We start from the raw sequence: 25092 nt of genomic DNA, 5'->3' as shown, positions 1-25092 counted from the left end.
GAAGTAAAGTTTTTAACGGTCTAGCACAGGTCTACGATTAAAGAATTACTTTAACAATTGGATAATAATGCATGATATATTCAAAATAATATAAAAGTGTAAGTATAAATTATCAAAATAATAAATCAGTCTGAAAGAACCACTTTATACATCAACATGCAAATATGTGTAAAAAACTGTAAATATTACTGGCTGCAATTTAAAATAATTGTAGACCCACTAATGTTTATAATACCTCACACTGTAATTTGAGGTGCAGAGCATATATTTTAAATTAAAGTAAATATATGATTACAAATTGCGGGTCAGCATTGTGACAATGACATAATAAATAATTACTCGTTTAATGTAAGTTTTTAGCAAAAATTACAGACTTTAAACAATTTAATTTTTAAAAGGAGAAAATAGCTTCCATCAACTCAGCACGTTCAAAATCAATTCGAATAGAAACATGAACATTACACTCTTGTTCCTTTTAACATTGTCGTTTGTGCTTACACATAAGATGTACTGTACTGTACTGTACCTTTCACAGTTTATCACTTATATATACTTACTGCCAATGTCTTTCTATAAAATATCATTATGGTATTTAGTAATTTATTTATTTTTTATACAGAATAGCATTAATAATATACCTTTAGTAAGTACCAAACATTCTTTAATAACAATTAGTTTGCCATTATGAAGTACTGGGGTCGTGTCTTTGTTTCATATCTCGGTACTACGTGTTTGTAACCTATTGTATCTGGTGTGATTAAGAAATCCACTTTTTCAGTCTAAATTTAAAAGTATACAATTCTTTCAAAGTGCAGCCCAATTACAGATTTTGCACAACTTTTTTGTATTGTTCTTTTTTTTTAACAATCTCAATCCTTGTTTTACATGAAGTGACTAAATTGAATTCATGGTAAATCTAATCCACAGTATAGCTGTATAACGTTATGTATTGAATTTACGTTCTTTTACCATTAAAATATTTATTTTACTTGAACGGATATTTACTTCTACACGTGTTTTTCAAATATATAGAGTTAAGATTTTAATTACTCATTGTGCCTAGTTAATTAATAATTTCTTATGTTTTTAAAGACCGCAGTCAGAAATTCGTAAGTAAATCATTTATATAAAAATTAACTTTAAAAAACAAATTATGTTTCAATCAAATAACCATTTATTCTATGTTAAAAGAATTACATAAAAATACTTAATCTTTGTACTTACAATATCACATTCTTTATCATCACTATAAATGTCGTCATTTCTATCAGAACGACTTTATGACTAATTTAAAATTAAAAATATATAACTCTATGTATGCAAAAAGTATGTAAAGAGAGATTGTTCGAGTACAATATATCGTTAGTGTTTTTGATAAAATGTTAAACATTAGCATGAAAATTTATACAAAATACATTCGATTTTGCATAGATTTAACTACTCTAATGGCTTCTTTCATGCTTTCTGGTATAATTACCTCTTCGCCTTCGCTTTCGGAGGTTTCGCTACTCGATACATCTTCAGTTTTGGCTATTAGGTATTGTTTGGCTCTAAATGCCGCAAGGTGAGCATACATAACCGGACACGGTACGGATATGCTCCTGGTACATCTTACGTAAGTGTGGCATAAAGAGTAAGTTAACAGCTGAAGCTGGTCAGCTGTGAAGTTATTGTCGTCCCAAAGAACCGTGTAGTGGGAAGGTCTGCTTGTCCCTTGTATGCCTATATGACTGCATAAAAAGAAATCGTTGAAAACCGGATGTACAATGTTAGTATCCACTGTAGTACCGGGTGGGACATTTCCGGGTTTTCCAACACCGTCTCTCGGATCTGCAGGAAGAAGACGTGTATGATGACGTTTATTAATTACGATGAATGTGATTGGTGGTTCGTAGGTCTCCCCTTGAGCCATTTCTTTACAGGCATTTCTAATTTCTCTCATTTCGTACTCCATCACATTCTGGTATTCGCCTTCGCTAATTCCGTCTCTGAAAAAAATAATTTTTTCCGGTTTTTTTCCTTTTGTTGTTGTGAAAAATTCCAGCAAAATTTCTTTCATCATCTCTTTCAAATTGATCACAATATCCTGTCCATATTTTTTGTCTTCTACCTTCTGTTTCTTATGCTGAACTCGAATGGAAGCCGTAAATTTACTAGGATACGGATCCAGACTTCCCACTACTGCCGCTATCGAATACCCTGTTTTGTCACCTGGAGCGGGATGGGTGCAGTCCACCCCTACGATGATTACAGGTTTCTTGAAAATTGCAGGTTTGTCTACTTGCGATAAAGAATTGTTAACCTCGCCCATTTTAGCATTAATTTTCTGACATAAATTACATATTAACTGAGGGTTACATTTTCTACCCGTGGCGTTTACGTCCTTTATACACTGCGTCATAAGACCTAGTTCTGTTTCTGCAACAGTTTTTATCTCCGAGTAGATATTTCCTGCTGGCAGCACTATTATGGCTAATTGCAGATCTTTATACATATTCTTTTCTCGTCTAAGTAAATCTGCTGGCCTTCCATCGCGATGGGTAAAGCGTTTAGTTACGAGGGGTAGTGCAAAATATACTCCTACGTTTCTTCCACCGTTTATAAGCATTCTCACAAAATTATCCAGAGCATTTTCGTCGCAGAATCTAGCAGTCGAGAAGCTGAGCAGCATCCATTTTTCTATACTTGCTCCTGTAAAAAATCTCTTGCCTCTCATATCCCAGCTCCCGTTGAAAGGTGTGATGGCCTGATTTTGTTGATACGTTATTTGTGGAGCATTTAATACTCTGCCTGTAAAATTTACGGGTTTCGGACTTACCCGAATGCCAAATTCTCTGGAGAACGGTTCGAAATCTTTCAAGACAGCATTAATTGATTCTTTTATATCATTGAACCTCTGGGCAGGAGGACGAGCCGTGTAGCGAATCATATCAGATGTTTGTTTTTCAGTCAGCTTCTTATTGCAGTGTTGCCCTTCAACGACAATTACATAATAAATAATTACTCGTTTAATGTAAGTTTTTACCAAAAATTATAAATTTTAAACAATTTAATTTCTAAAAAGAGAAAATAGCTTCTATCAACTGAGTACGTTCAGAATCAATTCGAATAGAAACATGAACACTACACTCCTGTTCTGTTTAACATTATCATTTGTGCTTGATGTAATGTACTGTAACTTCCACAGTTTATCATTGATATACTTACTGCCAATGTCTTTGTGATATTTAGTATGTAATTTACTATTTATATAGGATAGCGTTTATAATATACCTTTAGTTTGTACCAAATATTCTTTGATAATAATCAGTTTGCCTTTATTAAGTACTGGAATCGTGTCTTTGTTTCATACCTCGGTATTACGCGTTTGTAACCTATTGTGTCTGGTGTGATTAAGAAATCCACGACTTCAGTCGAAATTTAGAGGTACACAATTCTTTCAAATTGCAGCCCAATTACAAATTTTACACAAGTTTTGTATATTGTTCTTTTTTGTGTTTTTTCATGGAGTGACTAAATTGAATTTATAGTAAATCTAGTCCGCAGTATAACTGTATAGTGTTATGCATTGAGATTGCGTTCTTTTACCATTAATATTTATTTTATTTGAACGGGTATTAACTTCTATACGTGTTTTTTCAAATGTATAAAGATAAGATTATGGTTACTATTTATGTCTAGTTAATTAATAATTTCTTATGTTTTTAAAGACCGCAGTCAGAAATTCGTAAGTAAATCATTTATATAAAAATTAACTTTAAAAAACAAATTATGTTTCAATCAAATAACCATTTATTCTATGTTAAAAGAATTACTTAAAAATACTTAGACTTTGTACTTACAAAGTCACATTCTTTATCATCACTATAAATGTCGTCATTTCTATCAGAAAGACTTTATGACTAATTTAAAATTAAAAATATATAACTCTATGTATGCAAAAAGTATGTAAAAAGAGATTGTTCGAGTACAATATATCGTTAGTGTTTTTGATAAAATGTTAAACATTAGCATGAAAATTTATACAAAATACATTCGATTTTGCATAGATTTAACTACTCTAATGGCTTCTTTCATGCTTTCTGGTATAATTACCTCTTCGCCTTCGCTTTCGGAGGTTTCGCTACTCGATACATCTTCAGTTTTGGCTATTAGGTAATGTTTTGCTCTGAATGCCGCAAGGTGAGCATACATAACCGGACACGGTACGGATATGCTCCTGGTACATCTTACGTAAGTGTGGCATAAAGAGTAAGTTAACAGCTGAAGCTGGTCAGCTGTGAAGTTATTGTCGTCCCAAAGAACCGTGTAGTGGGAAGGTCTGCTTGTCCCTTGTATGCCTATATGACTGCATAAAAAGAAATCGTAGAAAAACGGATGTACGATGTTAGTATCCACTATAGTACCGGGTGGGACATTTCCAGGTCTTCCAACACCGTCTCTCGGATCTGTAGGAAGAAGACGTGTATGATGACGTTTATCAATTACGATGAATGTGATTGGTGGTTCGTAGGTCTCTTCTTGAGCCATTTCTTTACAGGCATTTCTAATTTTTCTCATTTCGTACTCCATCACATTCTGGTATTCGCCTTCGCTAATTCCGTCTCTAAAAATAATAATTTTTTCCGGTTTTTTTCCTTTCGTTGTTTTGAAAAATTCCAGCAAAATTTCTTTCATCATCTCCTTCAGATCGATCACAATATCCTGTCCGTATGTTTTGCCTTCTACCTTCTGTCTCTTATGCTGTAGTCGAACAGAAGCCGTAAATTTGCTAGGATACGAATCCAGACTTCCCACTACTGCTGCTATCGAATACCCTGTTTTGTCACCTGGAGCGGGATGGGTGCAGTCCACCCCTACGATGATTACAGGTTTCTTGAAAATTGCAGGTTTGTCTGCTTGCGATAAAGAATTGTTAACCTCGCCCATTTTAGCATTAATTTTCTGACATAAATTACATATTAACTGAGGGTTACATTTTCTACCCGTGGCGTTTACGTCCTTTATACACTGCGTCATAAGACCTAGTTCTGTTTCTGCAACAGTTTTTATCTCCGAGTAGATATTTCCTGCTGGCAGCACTATTACGGCTAATTGCAGATCTTTATACATATTCTTTGCTCGTCTAAGTAAATCTGCTGGCCTTCCATCGCGATGGGTAAAGCGTTTAGTTACGAGGGGTGGTGCAAAATATACTCCTACGTTTCTTCCACCGTTTATAAGCATTCTCACAAAATTATCCAGAGCATTTTCGTCGCAGAATCTAGCAGTCGAGAAGCTGAGCAGCATCCATTTTTCTATACTTGCTCCTGTAAAAAATCTTTTGCCTTTCATATCCCAGCTTCCGTTGAAAGGTGTGATGGCCTGATTTTGTTGATACGTTATTTGTGGAGCATTTAATACTCTGCCTGTAAAATTTACGGGTTTCGGACTTACCCGAATGCCAAATTCTCTGGAGAACGGTTCGAAATCTTTCAAGACAGCATTAATTGATTCTTTTATATCATTGAACCTCTGGGCAGGAGGACGAGCCGTGTAGCGAATCATATCAGATGTTTGTTTTTCAGTCAGCTTCTTATTGCAGTGTTGCCCTTCAACAATATTGCACACCTCCATTGGCAAATGCACAGCTTTTTTTTCACTTCCCACGTTTAAACAAGGTAAGTTTGGGTATTGTAATTTTCTATATGTGGTNTTTAATGAACAGCCTTTTTATAAAATGTGCCAGTTTAATTTAATATAAACAAAAACTGTTATATTTTATACAGATTTTTTGCACAGTTTAGATTAAAATTGTGCAAAAATTATTGAAAATTACAATAGCATTTAGTCAGCTATGCATGATAAAACGGACTTTAGACACGCAAAATTTAATACGAGTTAGTATATAATTAGAATAAGTTATCTGAAATAAGGTGAATGTCACGTTTAATACTTATTTTATTTACTTTATACGTTGATTATTATAAGTAAATAGGTACTTGCCTTTATCTTTTCTACCTTTCTCCCTTTATTTTCGGACTTTCCTTCGGAACTTCTCCAAAGCAGAAACGAAAACGAAATCAAAACCAAAAACGAAACTACAATCGAAACGACATCAAAAAGTAAAAAGATAAGAAAATAATTCGGAGGTCATATATTTTTTTACTATTAATTACATATAAATTACGCTAATTATTAAATAATTAATTTAAATAATATCTAAACAATTTAAAATTTACAAGCAATATTTTTTAATATTAGAAAATAATTAGAATAAATCACAAAGTGTCGTGTTTCATCGTCGCTCCCATTCAAGTTCACTGACCTAGACACGCGCCGATGACTGTTTTTACTTCCACTGTTGTTATTGCTTTTACTTCAACCTCGTGCGCTTCGGTTACTGATGGTGGGGAGACGGGCGTCACGTGATCGCTCACCTCACTTTTTACCACAGAAATTTCCTTACCTTGAAAGTTTTATTTTTTTTTCTCGATTCTAATTATTATTAACTATTTTTTGTGATGTATTCTTATGTTTATGTGTTTTCTTAAGATGCAGATATTTTTCTTATTAAGTTTTACTCATTTATGTTTTTTTCTTCGATTTTTACATATAAAATAAAATAAAATTTAAAAATTAATAAAATATTATCGGAAATGCTAAACTATAAGTGCAGTGTGTTTTACGATATTATTTCCAACAGAAATAGTAAATTATTTTATATACGTGTTTATTATTTCAATTTTTATAAATTATTTAATTTGGTGCAACGCGACGCGCTCATAATCGTCGCGCGCTAATCAATATGGCGGCGGGACTCGATTCAATTACTCTTTCATTTCAGACTTTCAGCAAAGTGTGTTATTTTAATGCAATATTTATATTTTCTACTGATATATACGCTCGACTACGATTATATATTTTCGATTTCCACATTTCTAAACTTATAAAATATNCGCGATGGGTAAAGCGTTTAGTTACGAGGGGTAATGCAAAATATACTCCTACGTTTCTTCCACCGTTTATAAGCATTCTCACAAAATTATCCAGAGCATTTTCGTCGCAGAATCTAGCAGTCGAGAAGCTGAGCAGCATCCATTTTTCTATACTTGCTCCTGTAAAAAATCTTTTGCCTTTCATATCCCAGCTTCCGTTGAAAGGTGTGATGGCCTGATTTTGTTGATACGTTATTTGTGGAGCATTTAATACTCTGCCTGTAAAATTTACGGGTTTCGGACTTACCCGAATGCCAAATTCTCTGGAGAACGGTTCGAAATCTTTCAAGACAGCATTAATTGATTCTTTTATATCATTGAACCTCTGGGCAGGAGGACGAGCCGTGTAGCGAATCATATCAGATGTTTGTTTTTCAGTCAGCTTCTTATTGCAGTGTTGCCCTTCAACAATATTGCACACCTCCATTGGCAAATGCACAGCTTTTTTTTCACTTCCCACGTTTAAACAAGGTAAGTTTGGGTATTGTAATTTTCTATATGTGGTACGAAAATATTCAGATACCGAACATCTAACATCTTCGTTATCAATTTTTCTGATGAAAAATGTATTATTTGCATTTTCTCTTGTTATATCTCGAACTCGATACTTTCGAGGATAAGGCAAATGAGTTACTTCAACTCTTAAGTTCTTCATTTCTTTGGCTAATGTCCTCCTTTCGGCATCGGTCAGACTTCTGAACTGTCTTAAAGACAACTCGATGTTTTCAGTACTCATATTTAACACTTCGAACATAAACTCGATAACGGAACAGCTTTTATAAAAGGTTGTTGCTGATTTATCTATGTTAAGCATAGGTTTCCATTGGCACAGTTGCATACTTTGATGGTGACCGAACCAAATTTCTCTTCCTCCACTCAAAAGCGGAACTTCGTCCGAATGTGGTTTGGTGAAGAATGATCTTCCAACTGGCACCAATCGTAAGGCAGGACCGTGTCTTAGTATGGTTTCTATCGCCATGATTCCCATTAAGATACCCTCCGTTATATCACTGCATCTTCCAGCTAACAACTGATGTAATGGTTCTAAATTAATTGAGTTTTCTGCCGATCTCTTCATTGTATCTTTTCTATTCACCGGTTTCATTTGGATTTCGTAACTTATCTTGTCTTTTGGATTAAAGTCGTCCGTAAGTTTTACAGTAAATGTTTTCTCTTTTTTGAATGGTAGTAAGTTTCTAGTATATAAATTTTTTTCACCGTCAAATGCTGGTAGAATATTTTTAAACATGGCCACATCCCTAATCATCGCTTCTATAACATTTCTCTTTTGTTTTGTATTTTGGCATTTGTACTTTTTATGTTTGGGCAGACCTTCGCTGTCACCCGCATCCTTTACAGGTACAAGCTTTTCAATATGTACGTCATAATGGTATATTTCGCCTTCTGGTATGTCTATCGGAAAGTAATTTGCTATTAAATCGATCTTTTTACCTTGTAATCCAATTCCAGGTCGCTTAGCGAATTTATGACGCTCAGAACCAGTAAAAGTCATCTCTAGACCCAGTCTCTTCATAGCACGTGAAAGAAACTCGACTTTAGTTTCTGATTGTTCTATCGAAGCCAGAGCCATTGAAGATGGTTGTCCACCCTCTCTGCGAGTTGAGGTTCTTTCGACCTCAGTAACCCTTTCTGGATCTGAATATTTTATTAATATAAATTGTTATTATATATAAAAGACTGTTAATTAAGTAAACCTATACGCACCTGTCTGTTGTTCCTCTTGAATAGTTCCAGCGGGTGCTGCTCTGGCTGCTTGTGTACTGGTTGTAGGTCTTTCATTTTGTCTAGATCCAGATGCAGCTGACACCTGACTACTTCCAGGCAATACAGCAGATTGGGACTGCGACTTCGGTTGATTATCTCCAAAAGAAAAAAAATAATTCAAAATTTGTTAAATTTGTAATATAAAAGTGTGGATTACAGAAGTATACGGTAGTTTAATTTCAGTGAAAATTTACGTGTAAAAGTAAGAGTTTTGTACTTAACCCTTACCTTCATTAAGTCACTTACCTAAGTTATTAAAAATCGATAATATGAAAACAGAGAAGTGTGTGTATGGTGTAGATCCCACACCTACAGAATCGGGAATATTCAAAATATTGCATTAAACTATCAGAATTTATTGGGCCATATTTTCAGTAGATCACTATTTTTTTACCCAATTTAATTTAGGTGTTTTCACTAAAATTTATACAATTACAAGTTACCTACTAATAACTGAGCTGTAATTCTGTTCTTCACTGATTAGTACGAAAGGAGGTTTCAACAATAACGTAAATTCTTAAAATTAAAGTAATTATATTTTCAGAATGTCTGATATTTCTAATTTATAACTGACATAATATGAGGATTATGAATCTGGCGATGAACATTTAGAAACAAGTGAAAACTCGTTGTGCACCTCTTGTGTAACTGTAAATGAATAAGCAAAGTTATTGCTACTTTTAAACTTTATAAGCTTCTATATTCCACGGTATTACAACTATTTTTATCGGATTTACTACTAAGTTATACTTTTCAGTCACAAATGTCTACTACTTTTCATTTACATATTACCTTACTTCAGCGTATCTTCTATCGAACAGAATTTTGACATCGTATACCTTCAAGTTACTGATATCCTCTCCCTAAACAGAGAAGATTTATAGAAAATTGCCTGAAGGATTTACAGATTGTAGTTCGTATACTTAGAAAATTTCTGGCTACTTATTATTCATTGATTAACCCAAATTAATACTTTCCTCGCTTTACGACCGCTGGCTTTCTTATTTCTACTGTGAGGCTTTTGTCGTACTCAATTAAAAAGTTTATTATTAGAAAATAAGTGATTAACTCTCAACTCATAAATGTGAAACAGCTCGGTTTATGTCAATTCTACTACATTTATTTGTTTAAAACTATATAAATTTGTCGGTTTTTGCTGAAATGATAAGTGTTAGAATTATTTAAATGTTGCAATGTTATTAAACAACTAAATTTGTTAAATAGTATTTAATCTATTCAAGCACACACAACAATAAAACTGTAAGAAGTTGATAAACTAATAAAAAAAATATGGCAAAAGAAGGCGAAAATATCGCAGAGAGTTAATAAATTTTCTACTTTCCGATAATTATAATACGATTTTGAACACACAAATACACCTACCAACATTTCTTAACGAAAAAAATTACAAAAAATTATAGAAAATCCTAAAAAATTTGCCCTAAACTTTGTAAAAATTTAAATTTTAAAGTAAAGCAATCTGCATTGTTATATACAGTATATTCTAGCTAAAACAATGGGAACAGTACGCATTTAGTTGCTATATATGTAAATAAAACAAAAAAAACACCACATTTTTAAACTACGAACCACAGAAAACTAGAAGAGGTAAGTGGCTTTATACAATTAATCACTGATCAGCGATTCAATTACAGGAGATCAATCATTATATAATTCAGATACAGATTTTAAGATTACTTTTAGATCTAAGTGAGATGTAGAGATGTTTGTAAGGATAGAAATTTATTCAATTATTATTCCTAAAATTATAGAAAATAAACTGTATTTTTTTACAAATTTGAAGTATGATACACCATTCTNATCATAAACTTGAAAACTACTGTGAAAATAGCTTCAGAACATATCAGATAAGAAATATTAGAAAGCCCACACATTAACTGTTTTATTTTTAAGAAATTTAATAAAATGACGTTCATAGATGCAATTAATAAACGAAAATTCTCTTAATTTATATAGTACAGTCGTTCACATTTTTATATTCATAAAGTTATTGTGAAGGAACACTGAACAAAAAACTTTAAACAGAAAATAATCTCTTTGTTATCGAGGAAACATTCTTTTAAATCCTCTATTGTAATTCTTTGGATTGTTTCTGTATAACGGAAGTTACTTATATCTTCTAATCTCAGATGTTTTTCAAACATAAATTTCCCTCATTTAACTAAAATATCTTCACTAAAAAATTACTTTCTCTCTTTTAAAGTTTGACGTTTACCATTCTTTCTTATAAATCTCTTGATAAGTAATTCAAATATTTGGATGTACAAATCTGTCTTTCTATCGAAAGTTTCCAATTGATTACTCAAACGTAAGCAACAGAGCATATATAACATCAATGGACACGCTGTAAAAGAACAATTGAGTGTATTATGCAGTTTGTGTATTATGTTTTTTGATTGTTTGAACATTGAACTTATGTATTCTTTTTGTTGTTCGAGTGTAATAAATAGAAATTGCGAATGTATAATTTTTCTTATTCATAAACGTGAGGACGGCTTATTAGAAGAATCGTCATTTTACCAGATATATCAAAGGAATCTTTTCTGATAAACTACATTATAGAATCTTCATAACTACTTTCGTATTCGTCTAAAATAATTAATAAATTTAAATTAGCTTTTAATATGTTTCTTCTCACTTTTGCTTCTGGTTTTTAGCAAATAGCTTCTAGAGCTGCATCTGCTATACTTTTGTCAACAACCTCCTTTAATGTAACGACAATGACAAAGTCAAAGTGACTAAGGTAATTTTCTGAGGAATTTTCATTAGTCCAAAAATCGTATGCAATCTGAATGCATAACACAGTTTTGCCAAAACCTGGATTTCCAGATATAAGAATGTATCTATGTCCATTGCTCACTTCCTTAAATATATTCTTGATTTTAATAGCCTTGCCTATTGAATTTCTTGAATGATTTATTTCCAGTACAAGTGAATCTTTTCCTATATCGTCCCATAATAAAGATTTCATATAAGTCTTGTCTATTCCATAATGTTACTTGAGTGTGACTTTATATGGTTCAAAATTATCTGAAAATAATCTGACTTATTAGTCATAAACTTATTGATTAAATACGCTTAATACGTAGCGAAAACCGCACCTCTTTTATGTGTTTCATATGTTTTTAGCATATAAAACAGAATTCGGTAGATAATATACAGTAGAAAAACAAGGTTAGAATGTTAAAGAGGGTCACAGAAGAAGTTAGTAGCAATGCTCACAACACGTTACTTAGGGTTACTCTACGCGAGCTTCAAGTTTACAATTAACAAGTGTTATATTTTAGGTAAATAATAGAATTTGTTTGGATTACAAGGGATCGAATGTCCTGGTATTTCAATTAGAGTAAACGTACTGTACTTGTATTTTTTGACATAGTAAATTGAATTTATTTAAATTAATTGTGCAAGGAAATGGAAANTTACAAAAAAAGAGAAGTTGCCGATCTTGCGCCTATACCCGGGGCAACTTCGTCAATTTCTCTCTTCTTGTAAAGTTGTAATTATTTTAATTATTTTTATGTCCAAACTGATTTTAACCAGATGTATAGTAAGGTAACATTCCAATAGACAATATGCAAAAGGTTTTTTTCAGTTTACAGCAGTATTTATTACACAAAATTTAAGTAAATTTTAACATGCCGATCTTGCCCCGATCTCCCCTATATTCCACTGTATTACAACTATTTTCATCGGATTTACTACTAAGTTATACTTTTTAGTCACAAATGTCTACTACTCTTCATTTACGTATTTACTTCAACGTATCTTTTATCGAACAGAATTTTAACACCGTATGCCTTCAAGTTACTTATATCCACTTCCTAAACAAAGAAGATTTCCAGCAAAATCCCTGAAATTTGTTAAGAAAACTGACACAGATTGCAGTTCGTATACTTAGCGACTTTCTGCCTAGTTATTATTCACTGATGAACCCAAATGAATACTTTCCTCGCTTTACGTCCGCTCGCTTTTACTACCGATATGAAAAGTTTTATTTGGTCCATATTAAATGCTATATTTAAATCCATTATGTTATATGTGAGCCTTTTGTCGTAATTAATTTAAAAAAAAAAACTTATTATCAGAAAATAAATGTGTAACTATCAACTCATAAATATGAAACAGCTCGTTTTACGACGGGTCTTGTTAGATAAGAAAAGTCAATTCTACTACATTTATTTGTTTGGAACTACATAATTTTGTAAGTTTTTCCTAAAATGATAATAAAAGTGTTAGAATTATTTAAAAAATTGCAATGTTATTAAACAAGTAAATTTCTTAAATAGTATTTATTCCATTCAAGGACACACAACAACAATAGAACAGTAACAAGTTGATAAACTAATAAAGAACATAATGCAAAAAAAAAAGTTAAAATATCGCAGTGAGTTAATAATATCATTTATTTTAACTTTGTACAAATCTTATAATAATAATAAAAGAAACGTCGTGAAATAAATGATTGAGTCTGGAAACAATAAAAGGATGTGTAATGAATACAATGTTATTGTAAACCATAAATGTAAAATTACTTTATATATTGATTGTAACTCCTCTGTAACAGGGAAATTATTCCGATTTGTTAATGAAGATTGATGTTGATGATAATATCATTTATTTTCCGATAACTTTTATACGATTTTAAACACACAAATACACCTACCAAGCCTTATAAACCAAAAAAAAATTACAAAATATGTACAAAATCTTTAAAAATCTGCGCTAAATCGCGTAGAAATTTAAATTTTACAGTAAAACAATCTGCATTGTTATATACTAGCAACAACAATGGAAACAGTATGCATTTAGTTGCTATACATGTAAATAAATCCAGAAAACACCACATTTGTAAGCTAAGAACCACAGAAAACGAGAAGAGGTAAGTGGCTTTATACACTTAATCACTGATCAGCGATTCAATTACAGGAGATAAATCATTATATAATTTAGATACAGATTTTAAGATTACTTTTAGATCTAAGGGAGATGTAGAGATATTTATAAGGATAGAAATTTATTCAATTATTATTCCTAAAATTATAGAAAATNGCGATTCAATTACAGGAGATCAATCATTATATAATTCAGATACAGATTTTAAGATTACTTTTAGATCTAAGTGAGATGTAGAGATGTTTGTAAGGATAGAAATTTATTCAATTATTATTCCTAAAATTATAGAAAATAAACTGTATTTTTTTACAAATTTGAAGTATGATACACCATTCTGAGAAGCCAGGGACTTAGTCTTTGACTATGCCGCTTACTTCACACAGATCGCAAGATCCGCTCACTTTGTCTAAAGGGTGGTTTATCTTTTAAAAAGAAATCGAGTGTGGAGGGAATTTAGGTTTCTAGTTAAAAGGTGGAGATGACGATTTCACAATCGTGTCTCTTGTGAGGTTCCCGACACCAGTTAATTGTATTTTAACGCGGATTAACACGCCTAACCACGGAATTGCGAGTATGACGAACGCAAGTGCTTTGAGTAGACAGAGGTGTGAATATAAATTACCAAAAAGGCCATATTTAAGGTAACTAACAAAACTATTTAATGGAACAAAAATAATCAAAACAATGTAGAATAAAAATGAATTACAAATAATATATATATTTAGACCTATATCGAGAGAGAGAGAGAGAAAATTCAACTTTCTATCTTAAATCTCACGCGTAAGAGAGAGTTTACACCAATTTAAATGTTAATATACTATTTTTCAATTCTTGTATGGGAACATTCAGTAGTCGTCGTTTCTAAGGATGCGCTCTTACGACATAATCCACATTTTGGAGGCGGTTTTCTTCTCTCTTATTTCTCGTATGGCGAATGCGTAGAAAGGCCTTCTCTTGTATGGGGGCCTTGAATCGTATGGCTATCTGTCCGACATCGTATCGAGAATTCCCCCGAATGGCGGGAAGTTTGTCTCTTTTATCCAAGTTGACAGCCTACAGCCGGCAAAGTCTGGTGTGCAACCGTTACTGAATCAACTTACTAGTCATCAGAGAAAGGAAATGAACTTCCTGTCAAAATCTAAAGTTTCTAACATCCGTTGATTCGAAAATTTGTTAAAGTTACAAAAATTTAATTTGTATTGAAATTAAAAGCTTTCTCTCTCTCTTTTCCTAATTTGTTTTAAAATGACCCCCCTTTCAATCTGGACTCTCACACCATTAATACGAGAATTTTATTAAAATAAAAGAATTATGTATAGTTGTAACATAACAACATAATAAAGAGCTGGAATTAGTACTATTTGGGCAATTGTTATCTCAACTTTCGGTGTGAAAATACACTCTTAATTGAGATAAATAAAAATCTTCACTACATTTTATCTATATTCTATATCAGCATTATATATATTTAGTGTATTATATGTCAATTGTTACTCAACCCATGATAATCCCTTTTATACTAGTAGTACTGAATTCCAGGGCGTTTAGCGAAGTTATGACGCTCTAAACCAGTAAAAGCCATCTGCAGACGCTGTGTCATCATATCAGGTAAAAGAAAATTATCGTATATAATTTCCGATTGTTCTATCGAAGCTAGAGCCATTGAAGAGGATGGTCGAAACTTACTGCGAGCTGAGGTTCTTTCGACCTCAGTAACCCTTTCTGGATCTGAATATTTTATTAATATAAATCAACACCGACTCTCGGATCTGTAGGAAGAAGACGTGTATGATGACGTTTATCAATTACGATGAATGTGATTGGTGGTTCGTAGGTCTCCCCTTGAGCCATTTCTNAGATTGTAGTTCGTATACTTAGAAAATTTCTGGCTACTTATTATTCATTGATTAACCCAAATTAATACTTTCCTCGCTTTACGACAGCTGGCTTTCTTATTTCTACTGTGAGGCTTTTGTCGTACTCAATTAAAAAGTTTATTATTAGAAAATAAGTGATTAACTCTCAACTCATAAATGTGAAACAGCTCGGTTTATGTCAATTCTACTACATTTATTTGTTTAAAACTATATAAATTTGTCGGTTTTTGCTGAAATGATAAGTGTTAGAATTATTTAAATGTTGCAATGTTATTAAACAACTAAATTTGTTAAATAGTATTTAATCTATTCAAGCACACACAACAATAAAACTGTAAGAAGTTGATAAACTAATAAAAAATATATGGCAAAAGAAGGCGAAAATATCGCAGAGAGTTAATAAATTTTCTACTTTCCGATAATTATAATACGATTTTGAACACACAAATACACCTACCAACATTTCTTAACGAAAAAAATTACAAAAAATTATAGAAAATCCTAAAAAATTTGCCCTAAACTTTGTAAAAATTTAAATTTTAAAGTAAAGCAATCTGCATTGTTATATACAGTATATTCTAGCTAAAACAATGGGAACAGTACGCATTTAGTTGCTATATATGTAAATAAAACAAAAAAAACCCACATTTGTAAGCTAAGAACCACAGAAAACGAGAAGAGGTAAGTGGCTTTATACACTTAATCACTGATCAGCGATTCAATTACAGGAGATAAATCATTATATAATTTAGATACAGATTTTAAGATTACTTTTAGATCTAAGGGAGATGTAGAGATATTTATAAGGATAAAAATTTATTCAATTATTATACCTAAAATTATAGAAAATCCTAAAAAATTTGCCCTAAANTCAACCCATGATAATCCCTTTTATACTAGTAGTACTGGTTTGGGAAGCTTTGATCACAAAATTAATTTTTCGAGTAAATTATTATCGAATAAATTAAAATTACAAATAATTTTTAAAATTAAATTAAGATTGCAAATAAAAATTTGTCGAATGGAATTATTTCAAATCACATAATTAATTCTTCAATCACAAATTTTAATTACAGTAAATTTATTTTAGGAATAAGGCAAAGTTTCTGTATTAATTATTAAATGTCCAATAAAATTAAAACACGATAATTGTATGAAATAATACAACAACAAAACCATTTTATTTTTTATTTTTTCATGAACAGATCAAATAAGTTTTATTTTGATGGATATTTGTCTTAATATGCTAATCACAAAATTAATTTCAGATGTTAAATAAATTAAAATTACAAATAATTTTTAGAATTAAATTAAGATTGCAAATAAAAATTTGTCAAATGGAATTATTTCAGATCACAAATCTTAATTAAATTAATTTTATTTTAACAATAAGGCTGCATTAATTATTAAATGTTTTAATATCCAATAAAATTAAAACACGACATATTCCTGGTCTAATTTCTCATATTTTATAAAGTAAGATTAGAAATAATTTGTCCAGTAATAGTTTTATTATCAAATTTTAAACTATATTGATGAGTTTATAAAATATAAAACTCTGATGAACCATGTTATTCCACGAACAATTTTTGAAATTTTGTTTCATAAATTTTATCAGGTTCATTCTATAAGTACTGTAGTAAAAACCTGTCGATATTCTTTGAATTTAAGTATAATTAGAGCTGTAATTTTTGTTACAATCAACAAAACTTTAATGTTATATTATTTTAAATTGCCGTGTTTTAAAAATTATTATTGCAAATTAGTGCAATCTAATTTTCTAATATAGAGATGATTATTAATTTCGAGGCATTTTATGCTTCACCACGAAAATCTCTGTTTAACACACTGTTCAGTGAGCTTAGATTTACTTTCATTTCATTTTAGTAACTAAATTTCTTTTATTTTTAAAAACATAAGTTTCATTTCAATTCAATTACAATATAAATTTTAAGAATTATATTTTAATAGATTTCACAATAACAATTTGATAAAATGGATGAAATAATTGAATATAATTGTGATATAATATCAAGAACAGGAAGACTAGACATTTGGTATATCAATAAACATTCTATATGGTCAGTAAAAAATATTTATGTATGAAATCTTTTCGTTATTTTCTTATTGAATACAAAATAATACTAATCCTAATTTTTATTTATANTAAATAATAGAATCTGTTTGGATTACAAGGGATCGAATGTCCTGGTATTTCGATTAGAGTAAACGTACTGTACTTGTATTTTTTGACATAGTAAATTGAATTTATTTAAATTAATTGTGCAAGGAAATGGAAAATATTGTCAAAATTTACACTGCAACAATCCACTGTTTTTAAAACAAATTGATTAAAATGTAACGATGTAAAAATTCAGTTTCGGGATTTCATTTTTTATTATAAATTAATGTTAGTTTTTCAAGTTACTGTATAGTGTCTATTTTCTATAATTATTTTTGGCATTAAATTTAATTTGACAGATCGAAAATACAATGGCCAAGAACCACATGAAAGTCCCTTTTTGAGTGAACCTTTTCCAAGAAAGCGAAAATTCACAGAGATAGAAACTTGTAAACATTATATTGACATATGTAATATTTGTTAATTTTTTTTATAATATTATTATTTCTGTTTCTGATATAATTAATTATTTTATTTATGAATATCCAGTGTTAATTATGTAAAATATAACATACCCTCATCATCCATATCCGATGTTCTATTTGAAGATTCGAATATATCGATATCACCACTGTTGACAGGTAAATACTGAAATATAACTTCTTTGTATTTAGATTTCTAACAAATATCAAAATATTACATAATAATTATCTTAATACATATTATTGTGTTTATATTTTAAATGAAAATTATTATAAACTAGCAGGTGGGCACGGCGTTGCTCGGGCAAAAGTAACGATAACTAAGATAAATATTATTACGTTACAGACAACCTTATCCGTTTTCACAGAATGAAAGAATTGGGTCCCCTTGTTTCCAGACTAATTAGAGAATTTTTAGATGATTCTAAAAATGTATTCGATTTCCCGCAAAAACGAAAAAACTGCGTTACAAACTTATTCCTATTTGGTATATGTCCGTTTTGTACAGACTTCTTTTAATGCAGAAAATCGCTGCGTGCCGAAGAATTTTTCCCGTTTAGGCAGATTTCCGTTTTGAACAGGTTTTACTGTATTAATTGTTAAATTTCCGTCTGTTGTATATAACAGAGTAAAGCGATCAATTAAAACTTACTCTCTTGTAAGATTTTTATATTTTTTAGACAATGCGAATCTTCAAACGTTCAGAAATTAGAAAATGGGTGTATTTTTATAATGGTATATATGTGGGGGGACGTTTTTGTTTAACCACTTTGTAGCATAATAACTCCTGTATCTTTTGCCTAAAATTTCTGAAATTTTTCAAAGGCGTTTCTTTATTAGGGAGAATGATGCTATTAAATTTCGGTGGTTAAAAAGGGGAGAGAAGGAGAAAATTGGCAGCATGTTTGTGTTTTTCATTATTATAAAGGTAATTATAGTATAAAATTTTTATTGTTCAAAATATTGAGTTTATATTATACAAAACACTGATCATAAATTAATTAAAAAAACATGATTATATCACATTCTGATTATCACAATGATTATATTAATTAACAATACAAATATAGTTTACGCCAAACTGGTTATTTTTGTTTGGTATTTACTATTCATTTATTTTCAGATGACAGCCTGATATTATCTTTCAGACTCAAATATTGTTCAGTGGAAATCAAGTATTTAACTTTTCCAATGAATTTATCTTTGCTAAGGAGAGCAACAAGATTTTTATTTGTTTCATGCAATTCTAGTTCAAGATCTTCAGGAATTACTGCAGGATTCTCGACAACTTCGAAAAAATTATACATGCAGTAAGGAAGAATAGGATCAACACATCTAAGGAAAAATACACCACTAAAAAAAATTTTAAATTTATCCCATTTAAAGCTATTTATTAAATTTTGAATGAGAACTACAGATTGATAAAAATCAGAAATCCTTTCTGGTAAGGTTTTATATTCAAAGCTACTCCCCACTTCCACGAATTTAATACTTTTATCCAAAAATAGAAATATCTCCAATTTATCAGATTCTTTGTATATGTTGTGTAAGTCTATTAGTTGTTTTTTAGTTTCTTCATACAAATATTTTGTGTCAGGAAAATGAAAATAAATTCGAGAAAGTCGAAAGAAAGGTAGCGCTAATATAATTGTCATCAATTTTAAAGAGGTAAAATCAAAATATACTTTGGCGATTGAACAGAATAATTGTTTGTTGGTTATATTTTTAATTTCACTAACACATTCGAGCCAAAATGTAGGATGAAAAACATTCTGTTGAATAGCGGATATGAAATTATTTGAAAATTCTTCATCTCCACAAAGACCGCAGAGAAACCTTAGAATTATAAAATCGTTGTCACAATCTAGAGAGATATGTTTTGAATGGTAATAACAAAGAGCAATGATAAAGTCAAGAAAGCTTCTATGTATAAAATCGAAACAACTAATTCCGTCTACCTCAAAATACTTTGCAAAAATATCTAGTCTTAATATAAATTGATAGTCTTTTTCTTCCGGAAACTTTTTCTTCAACTGTTTATCTGTTAATGTTAGCAATTTGTGAATCTCGTACATTGATGTGGACTTATGTATTTTACTCATTTTGGATCTTTTGTCCAAATGTATTTCTCCCAATTTAACTAGTAAGTCTTCTCCATAGAAAAACTTTCCTTTTTTTAAATTATGTTTTTCTTCCATTTTTCTCATATATCTTTTTATTACCAGACGAAAAATTTGAATAAACAAATCTGTTTTAGTTTGTATTTTGTGAAACTATTTCGTTTTTGGTAGACAGCATAACATGTGCAACATTAATGGACATTCAGCTAAGGCGGAATGAAAATTGCTGTATTTTATTAAGTTTAAAAGTTCATCCCGTCTGCCGTTATCATCATTAATAATTAATTTAATATATTTTTCTTTCTGTTCTTGTGAAAATCCTCGAATAGCGAATCTCATATGTGCGTATTTTCTTATATTTTCGGCAGCGTGAGGACGGCAAGTAACAAGAATTGTCATTTCTTTAGAAATATGGAACGAATCTTTTTCAATAAACTGTATAATGGAATCTTTATGATTTGTTTCGTCGAATCCATCCAGAATGATTAGTATATTAAATCCTCTCTGTCTTAACTTATCTCTAGAATTGGAATCTGTATTTTCACAGATGCATTGGAGAATTTCATCTGTTATACTTTTCTTCTCTAATTCTCGCAAAGTAATGACGACAATAAAATCGTAATGTCCTAAATAATCGGTACGGGATGTATCGGTACCCCAATCGTAGGCTATTTTCTTACAAAAGGTAGTTTTGCCATAACCGGGATTACCAGTGACTAACAAAACATGTCCCTGGATTGATTTTGGAAAAATCTCTCTCAACTGAATAGTTTCTCTTGCCTTTTTCCCTAATAAATCTGCTTTCTGAACAGTAAGTTCGACGAAGTAGTCTTTTAAGGGAAAGTCTTCGCTTGTTATACTCCACAACAAAGACATCATGTAAGCATTTTTAGTCTTGTAATAATTCATTAAAGATTCTCTCTGTATCTGAAAAGATTCTGAAAAATATTATACATATGAATATAATATTCCNTTTTAGATAATCTAAACTTTAAAAACTCGTACAAAATTCAATTAATTTCTAAACTTTTAAACGTAGTTTTAATTTAATTTTTTCTTTTTCTAAAGTTCTTAAAGTATATACATACAGTCGACCCCCCTATAACACTGTTGATTATTCCGTTTTATACGAATTCCATATTGTACGAGTCACTTAGATTTTATAAATATGTGTGCTGGGCTGTGAATAGCTCATGTATTTGTAAAATCTAAGTGACTCGTACAACATGGAATTCATATAAAACGGAATTATCAAGTGTTATAGGGGGGTCGACTTGTACATGTTTAGTCGGAGTCATTTTAAATGGTTTTATCGATACCAGTTGACCCCCCTATAACACTGTTGATTATTCCGTTTTATATGAATTCCATGTTGTACGAGTCACTTAGATTTTATAAATATGTGTGCTGGGCTGTGAATAGCTCATGTATTTGTAAAATCTAAGCGACTCGTACAACATGGAATTCATATAAAACAAAATTATCAACAGTGTTATAGGGGGGTCGACTGTATTTAAACAAAAATCATAAAGTGTGGTGTTTCATCTTCGCTCCCGTTCAAATTTATTGTCCTTGACACGCGCCGATTATTGTTTTTACTTATACTGTTGTTATTGCTTTTATTTCAACCTTGTGCGCTTTTGTTACTGAAGGTGGGGAGACGGGCGTCACGTGATCGCTTACCTCACTTTTTACCACAGAAATTTTCTTACCTTGACAGTTTTATTTTTTTTTCTGGATATTAATTATTATTAACTATCTCTTTTTGATAGATTCTCAGATTTATGTGTTATCTGAAGTTGCCGATATTTTTTTTTATTAAGTTTTACGCATTTATGTTTTTTTCTTCGATTTTTACATATAAAATAAAATAAAATTTAAAAATTAATAAAATATTATCGGAAATGCTAAACTATAAGTGCAGTGTGTTTTACGATATTATTTCCAACAGAAATAGTAAATTATTTTATATACGTGTTTATTATTTCAATTTTTATAAATTATTTAATTTGGTGCAACGCGACGCGCTCATAATCGTCGCGCGCTAATCAATATGGCGGCGGGACTCGATTCAATTACTCTTTCATTTCAGACTTTCAGCAAAGTGTGTTATTTTAATGCAATATTTATATTTTCTACTGATATATACGCTCGACTACGATTATATTTTCGATTTCCACATTTCTAAACTTATAAAATATCAACTCATCTATATCTATATCTATTTTCTATATATATATATATATATATAAATGGACATGTATGTCCCTATATTTCACTTTTCCGCAAAAACTACACATCGCACGTGAATGGTGTTTGTATGTGGTAGTAGTTTTTCTGCTGTCATTCTCAACTTCTTTGTATATTTTCGATGCAAACTGAAACGGAAATACAATTTTTTTTGAAATATCTTAAAGTAATATCTTCGGAATTCTATCGGTTTCAAATAGACCCACGTGAAACATAATAAATTTGTTATTGCGTGTAAATATAAAAGGAGTGACAGGAATAATCGTGGTAACATTGTATGAATGGCGCCTTTTCACTTGTATAAATATAAAGAGCAATAAAAAAGTGTTTAAAGTTCTTATGGGCAGAGACAAAATACATCTTATCCTTTTTCCCAGAGCACAGAAGAAAAAACTGTAGACAGAAAATAATCTCTTTGTTCTCGAGGAAACATTCTTTTAAATCCTCTATTGTAATTCTTTGGATTGTTTCTGTATAACGGAAGTTACTTATATCTTCTAATCTCAGATGTTTTTAAAAATTAATTTCCCCAATTTTACTAAAATATCTTCACCGAAAAGGTACTTTTCCTGTTTCAAATTGTGACGCTGACCATTCTTTCTTATAAATCTCTTGATAAGTAATTGAAATATTTGGATGTACAAATCTATCTTTCTTTCGAAAGTTTCTAATTGATTACTCAAACGTAAGCAACAGAGCATGGAACATTAATGGACACGCTGTAAAAGAACAATTGAGTGTATTATGCAGTTTGTGTATTATACCTTTTGATTGTTTGAACATTGAGTTTATATATTCTTTTTGTTGTTCGGGTGTAAATCCTACTGGAAAAAATTGCGAATGTATAAATTCCCTTATTTCTTCAGAAACGTGAGTACGGTTTGTTAGAAGATTCGTCATTTTACCGAATATATCAAAGGAATCTTTTCTGATAAACTGCATTATAGAATCTCCATAACTACTTTCGTATTCTTCTAAAATAATTAATAAATTTAAATTAGATTTTAATATTTTTTTACACCTTAGCTTCTCGTTTTCAGCAAATAGCTTCTAGAGCTGCATCTGCTACACATTTATCACCAACTTTGTTTAATGTTACGAAGGCAAAATATGAGAAAAGAAGCTGAAAATATTTCAGTTTTTGTACTATTTTGAACACACAAATACGCCTACCAAACCTTATTAACGAAAAATTACAAAGATTGTAGAAATACCTAAAAAATCTGCGCTAAGCTCATAGAGATTTAAGTTTTAAAGTCAATCAATCTACAGTGTTATATACAGTATATACTAGTTAAAACAATAGATACAGTAAGCATTTAGTCGCTTCACCTATAAATAAATTTAAAAAACACCACATTTGTAAACTACAAAGAACACTAGAAGAGATAAGTTGCATTATACACTCTGATCAGCGATTCAATTACACGATATAAATTATGATATAATTTATATAAAGATTTTGTGAATACTTTTAGATTTAAGTGAGGTGTAGAGATGTTTCTAAAGATAGAAATTTATTCAATTATTATACCTAAAATTATAAAAAATAACCTGAATTTCTTTACAAATTTACAGTATAATATACACCATTAATATATATTTCTGAGTATATTAAACATGGTTTAATATAAACTGCAATACTTTGATATGATCATTATATAAAAATAATTATTAATGAAACATAATGCTAAATATATACCTAATTAGGAATTTCATTTAAATAAAAAAATTATCTATAGTTGTAACCTAACAACATTATAGAGCTGAAACTAGTACTATTTGGGCAATTGTTATCTTAACTTCCGGTGTGGAAATTCACCAGAAGTTGATATAAGTAGTATATAATCTATAATACATTTCTTCTATATTCTATATCAGTATTATGTATAGATAGTGTATTATAGGCCTATAAGTGAATTGTTACTAAACCCAGGCTCCCCCCCTTATTTTACTTATTTCAAAGGTTTATTTATAGTTATCTACAGTTTTATACTAAATATTTTGAATAAATCGTAAATATAACTGTTAATTTTACGTAAAATATTAATTTTATTTTATGAGCAGCCTTTATATAAAGTGTGCCAGATGATAATTTAATTTAATTTTGAACAAAAAATTGTTATATTTTATACAGATTTTTGCACAATTTCGATTAAAATTGTGCAAAATAACCGAAAATGAAAATCGCAATGCATGAGAAAGTGACTTTGAACAGGCAAAATTTAACACGACTAATGCTATTTAATTAGAATAAATCAACTCAAATAAGGTGAATGGCACATTTTATACTTATTTTATTTACTTTATACGTTGATTATCATTAAATAGGTACTTGCCTTTATCTTTTCTACCTTTCTCCTTTTATCTTTGGACTTTCCTTCCGAACTTCTCCAAAGCAGAAACGAAAACGAAATCAAAACCAAAACCGAAACTAAGATCGGAAAAACGTAATAATTTGATGGTCACATATATTTATGGAGGACGAGCCGTGTAGTGAATCATATCAGATGTTTGTTTTTCAGTCAGCTTCTTATTGCAGTGTTGCCCTTCAACAATATT

General features: G+C 30.5%; 2 protein-coding genes across 9 annotated transcripts in view; both read right to left on the bottom strand.

Annotated features, from left to right (window-relative positions):
• Nucleotides 1-1154: 1154 nt before the first annotated feature.
• On the bottom strand, nt 1155-10529 carry LOC111612677 (protein argonaute-2-like). 4 transcript variants are annotated; one of them, XM_023353918.1, is made up of 3 exons: nt 8703-10529; nt 7301-8633; nt 1155-2894 (listed from the first exon to the last, which is right to left on the bottom strand). In XM_023353918.1, the coding sequence occupies exons 2-3, from the start codon at nt 8566-8568 to the stop codon at nt 1403-1405; spliced, it is 2760 nt and encodes a 919-aa protein (XP_023209686.1). In that variant the 5' UTR covers nt 8569-8633; nt 8703-10529; the 3' UTR covers nt 1155-1402. The 4 variants fall into 4 exon arrangements, with proteins under 4 accessions (XP_023209686.1, XP_023209688.1, XP_023209687.1 ...); XM_023353920.1 differs by having other exon boundaries at nt 1155-2936; nt 7343-8633; XM_023353919.1 differs by having other exon boundaries at nt 1155-2973; nt 7380-8633.
• A 9360-nt stretch (nt 10530-19889) lies between these two features.
• The window catches only part of LOC111612679 (NACHT, LRR and PYD domains-containing protein 10-like), a 31494-nt gene continuing 26291 nt past the window's right edge, over nt 19890-25092 (bottom strand). For 4 of the 5 annotated variants that reach the window (XM_023353922.1, XM_023353924.1, XM_023353923.1 and 1 more), the window contains one exon: nt 19890-21218. In XM_023353922.1, the coding sequence (XP_023209690.1) occupies nt 20434-21218 (785 nt within the window). In that variant the 3' untranslated portion in view covers nt 19890-20433. The remainder of the gene's footprint in view (nt 21219-25092) is intronic. The other variant, XM_023353926.1, reaches the window with a different exon arrangement.

This window comes from Centruroides sculpturatus, unplaced genomic scaffold (genome assembly GCF_000671375.1).
Source record: "Centruroides sculpturatus isolate CEXI.00-Female unplaced genomic scaffold, Cexi_2.0 scaffold1666, whole genome shotgun sequence".
Lineage (NCBI taxonomy): Eukaryota > Metazoa > Arthropoda > Arachnida > Scorpiones > Buthidae > Centruroides > Centruroides sculpturatus.
This window is presented reverse-complemented; position numbering and strand designations above follow the sequence as displayed.

Coding starts and splice junctions, on each gene's coding strand:
- LOC111612677 (XM_023353918.1), bottom strand. CDS start 8,568: ATGGCTCTGGCTTCGATAGAACAATCAGAAACTAAAGTCGAGTTTCTT. Junction 2,895..7,300: donor GCTCGTCCTCCTGCCCAGAG/GTTCAATGATAT, acceptor TCCTGCCCAGAG/GTTCAATGATATAAAAGAAT.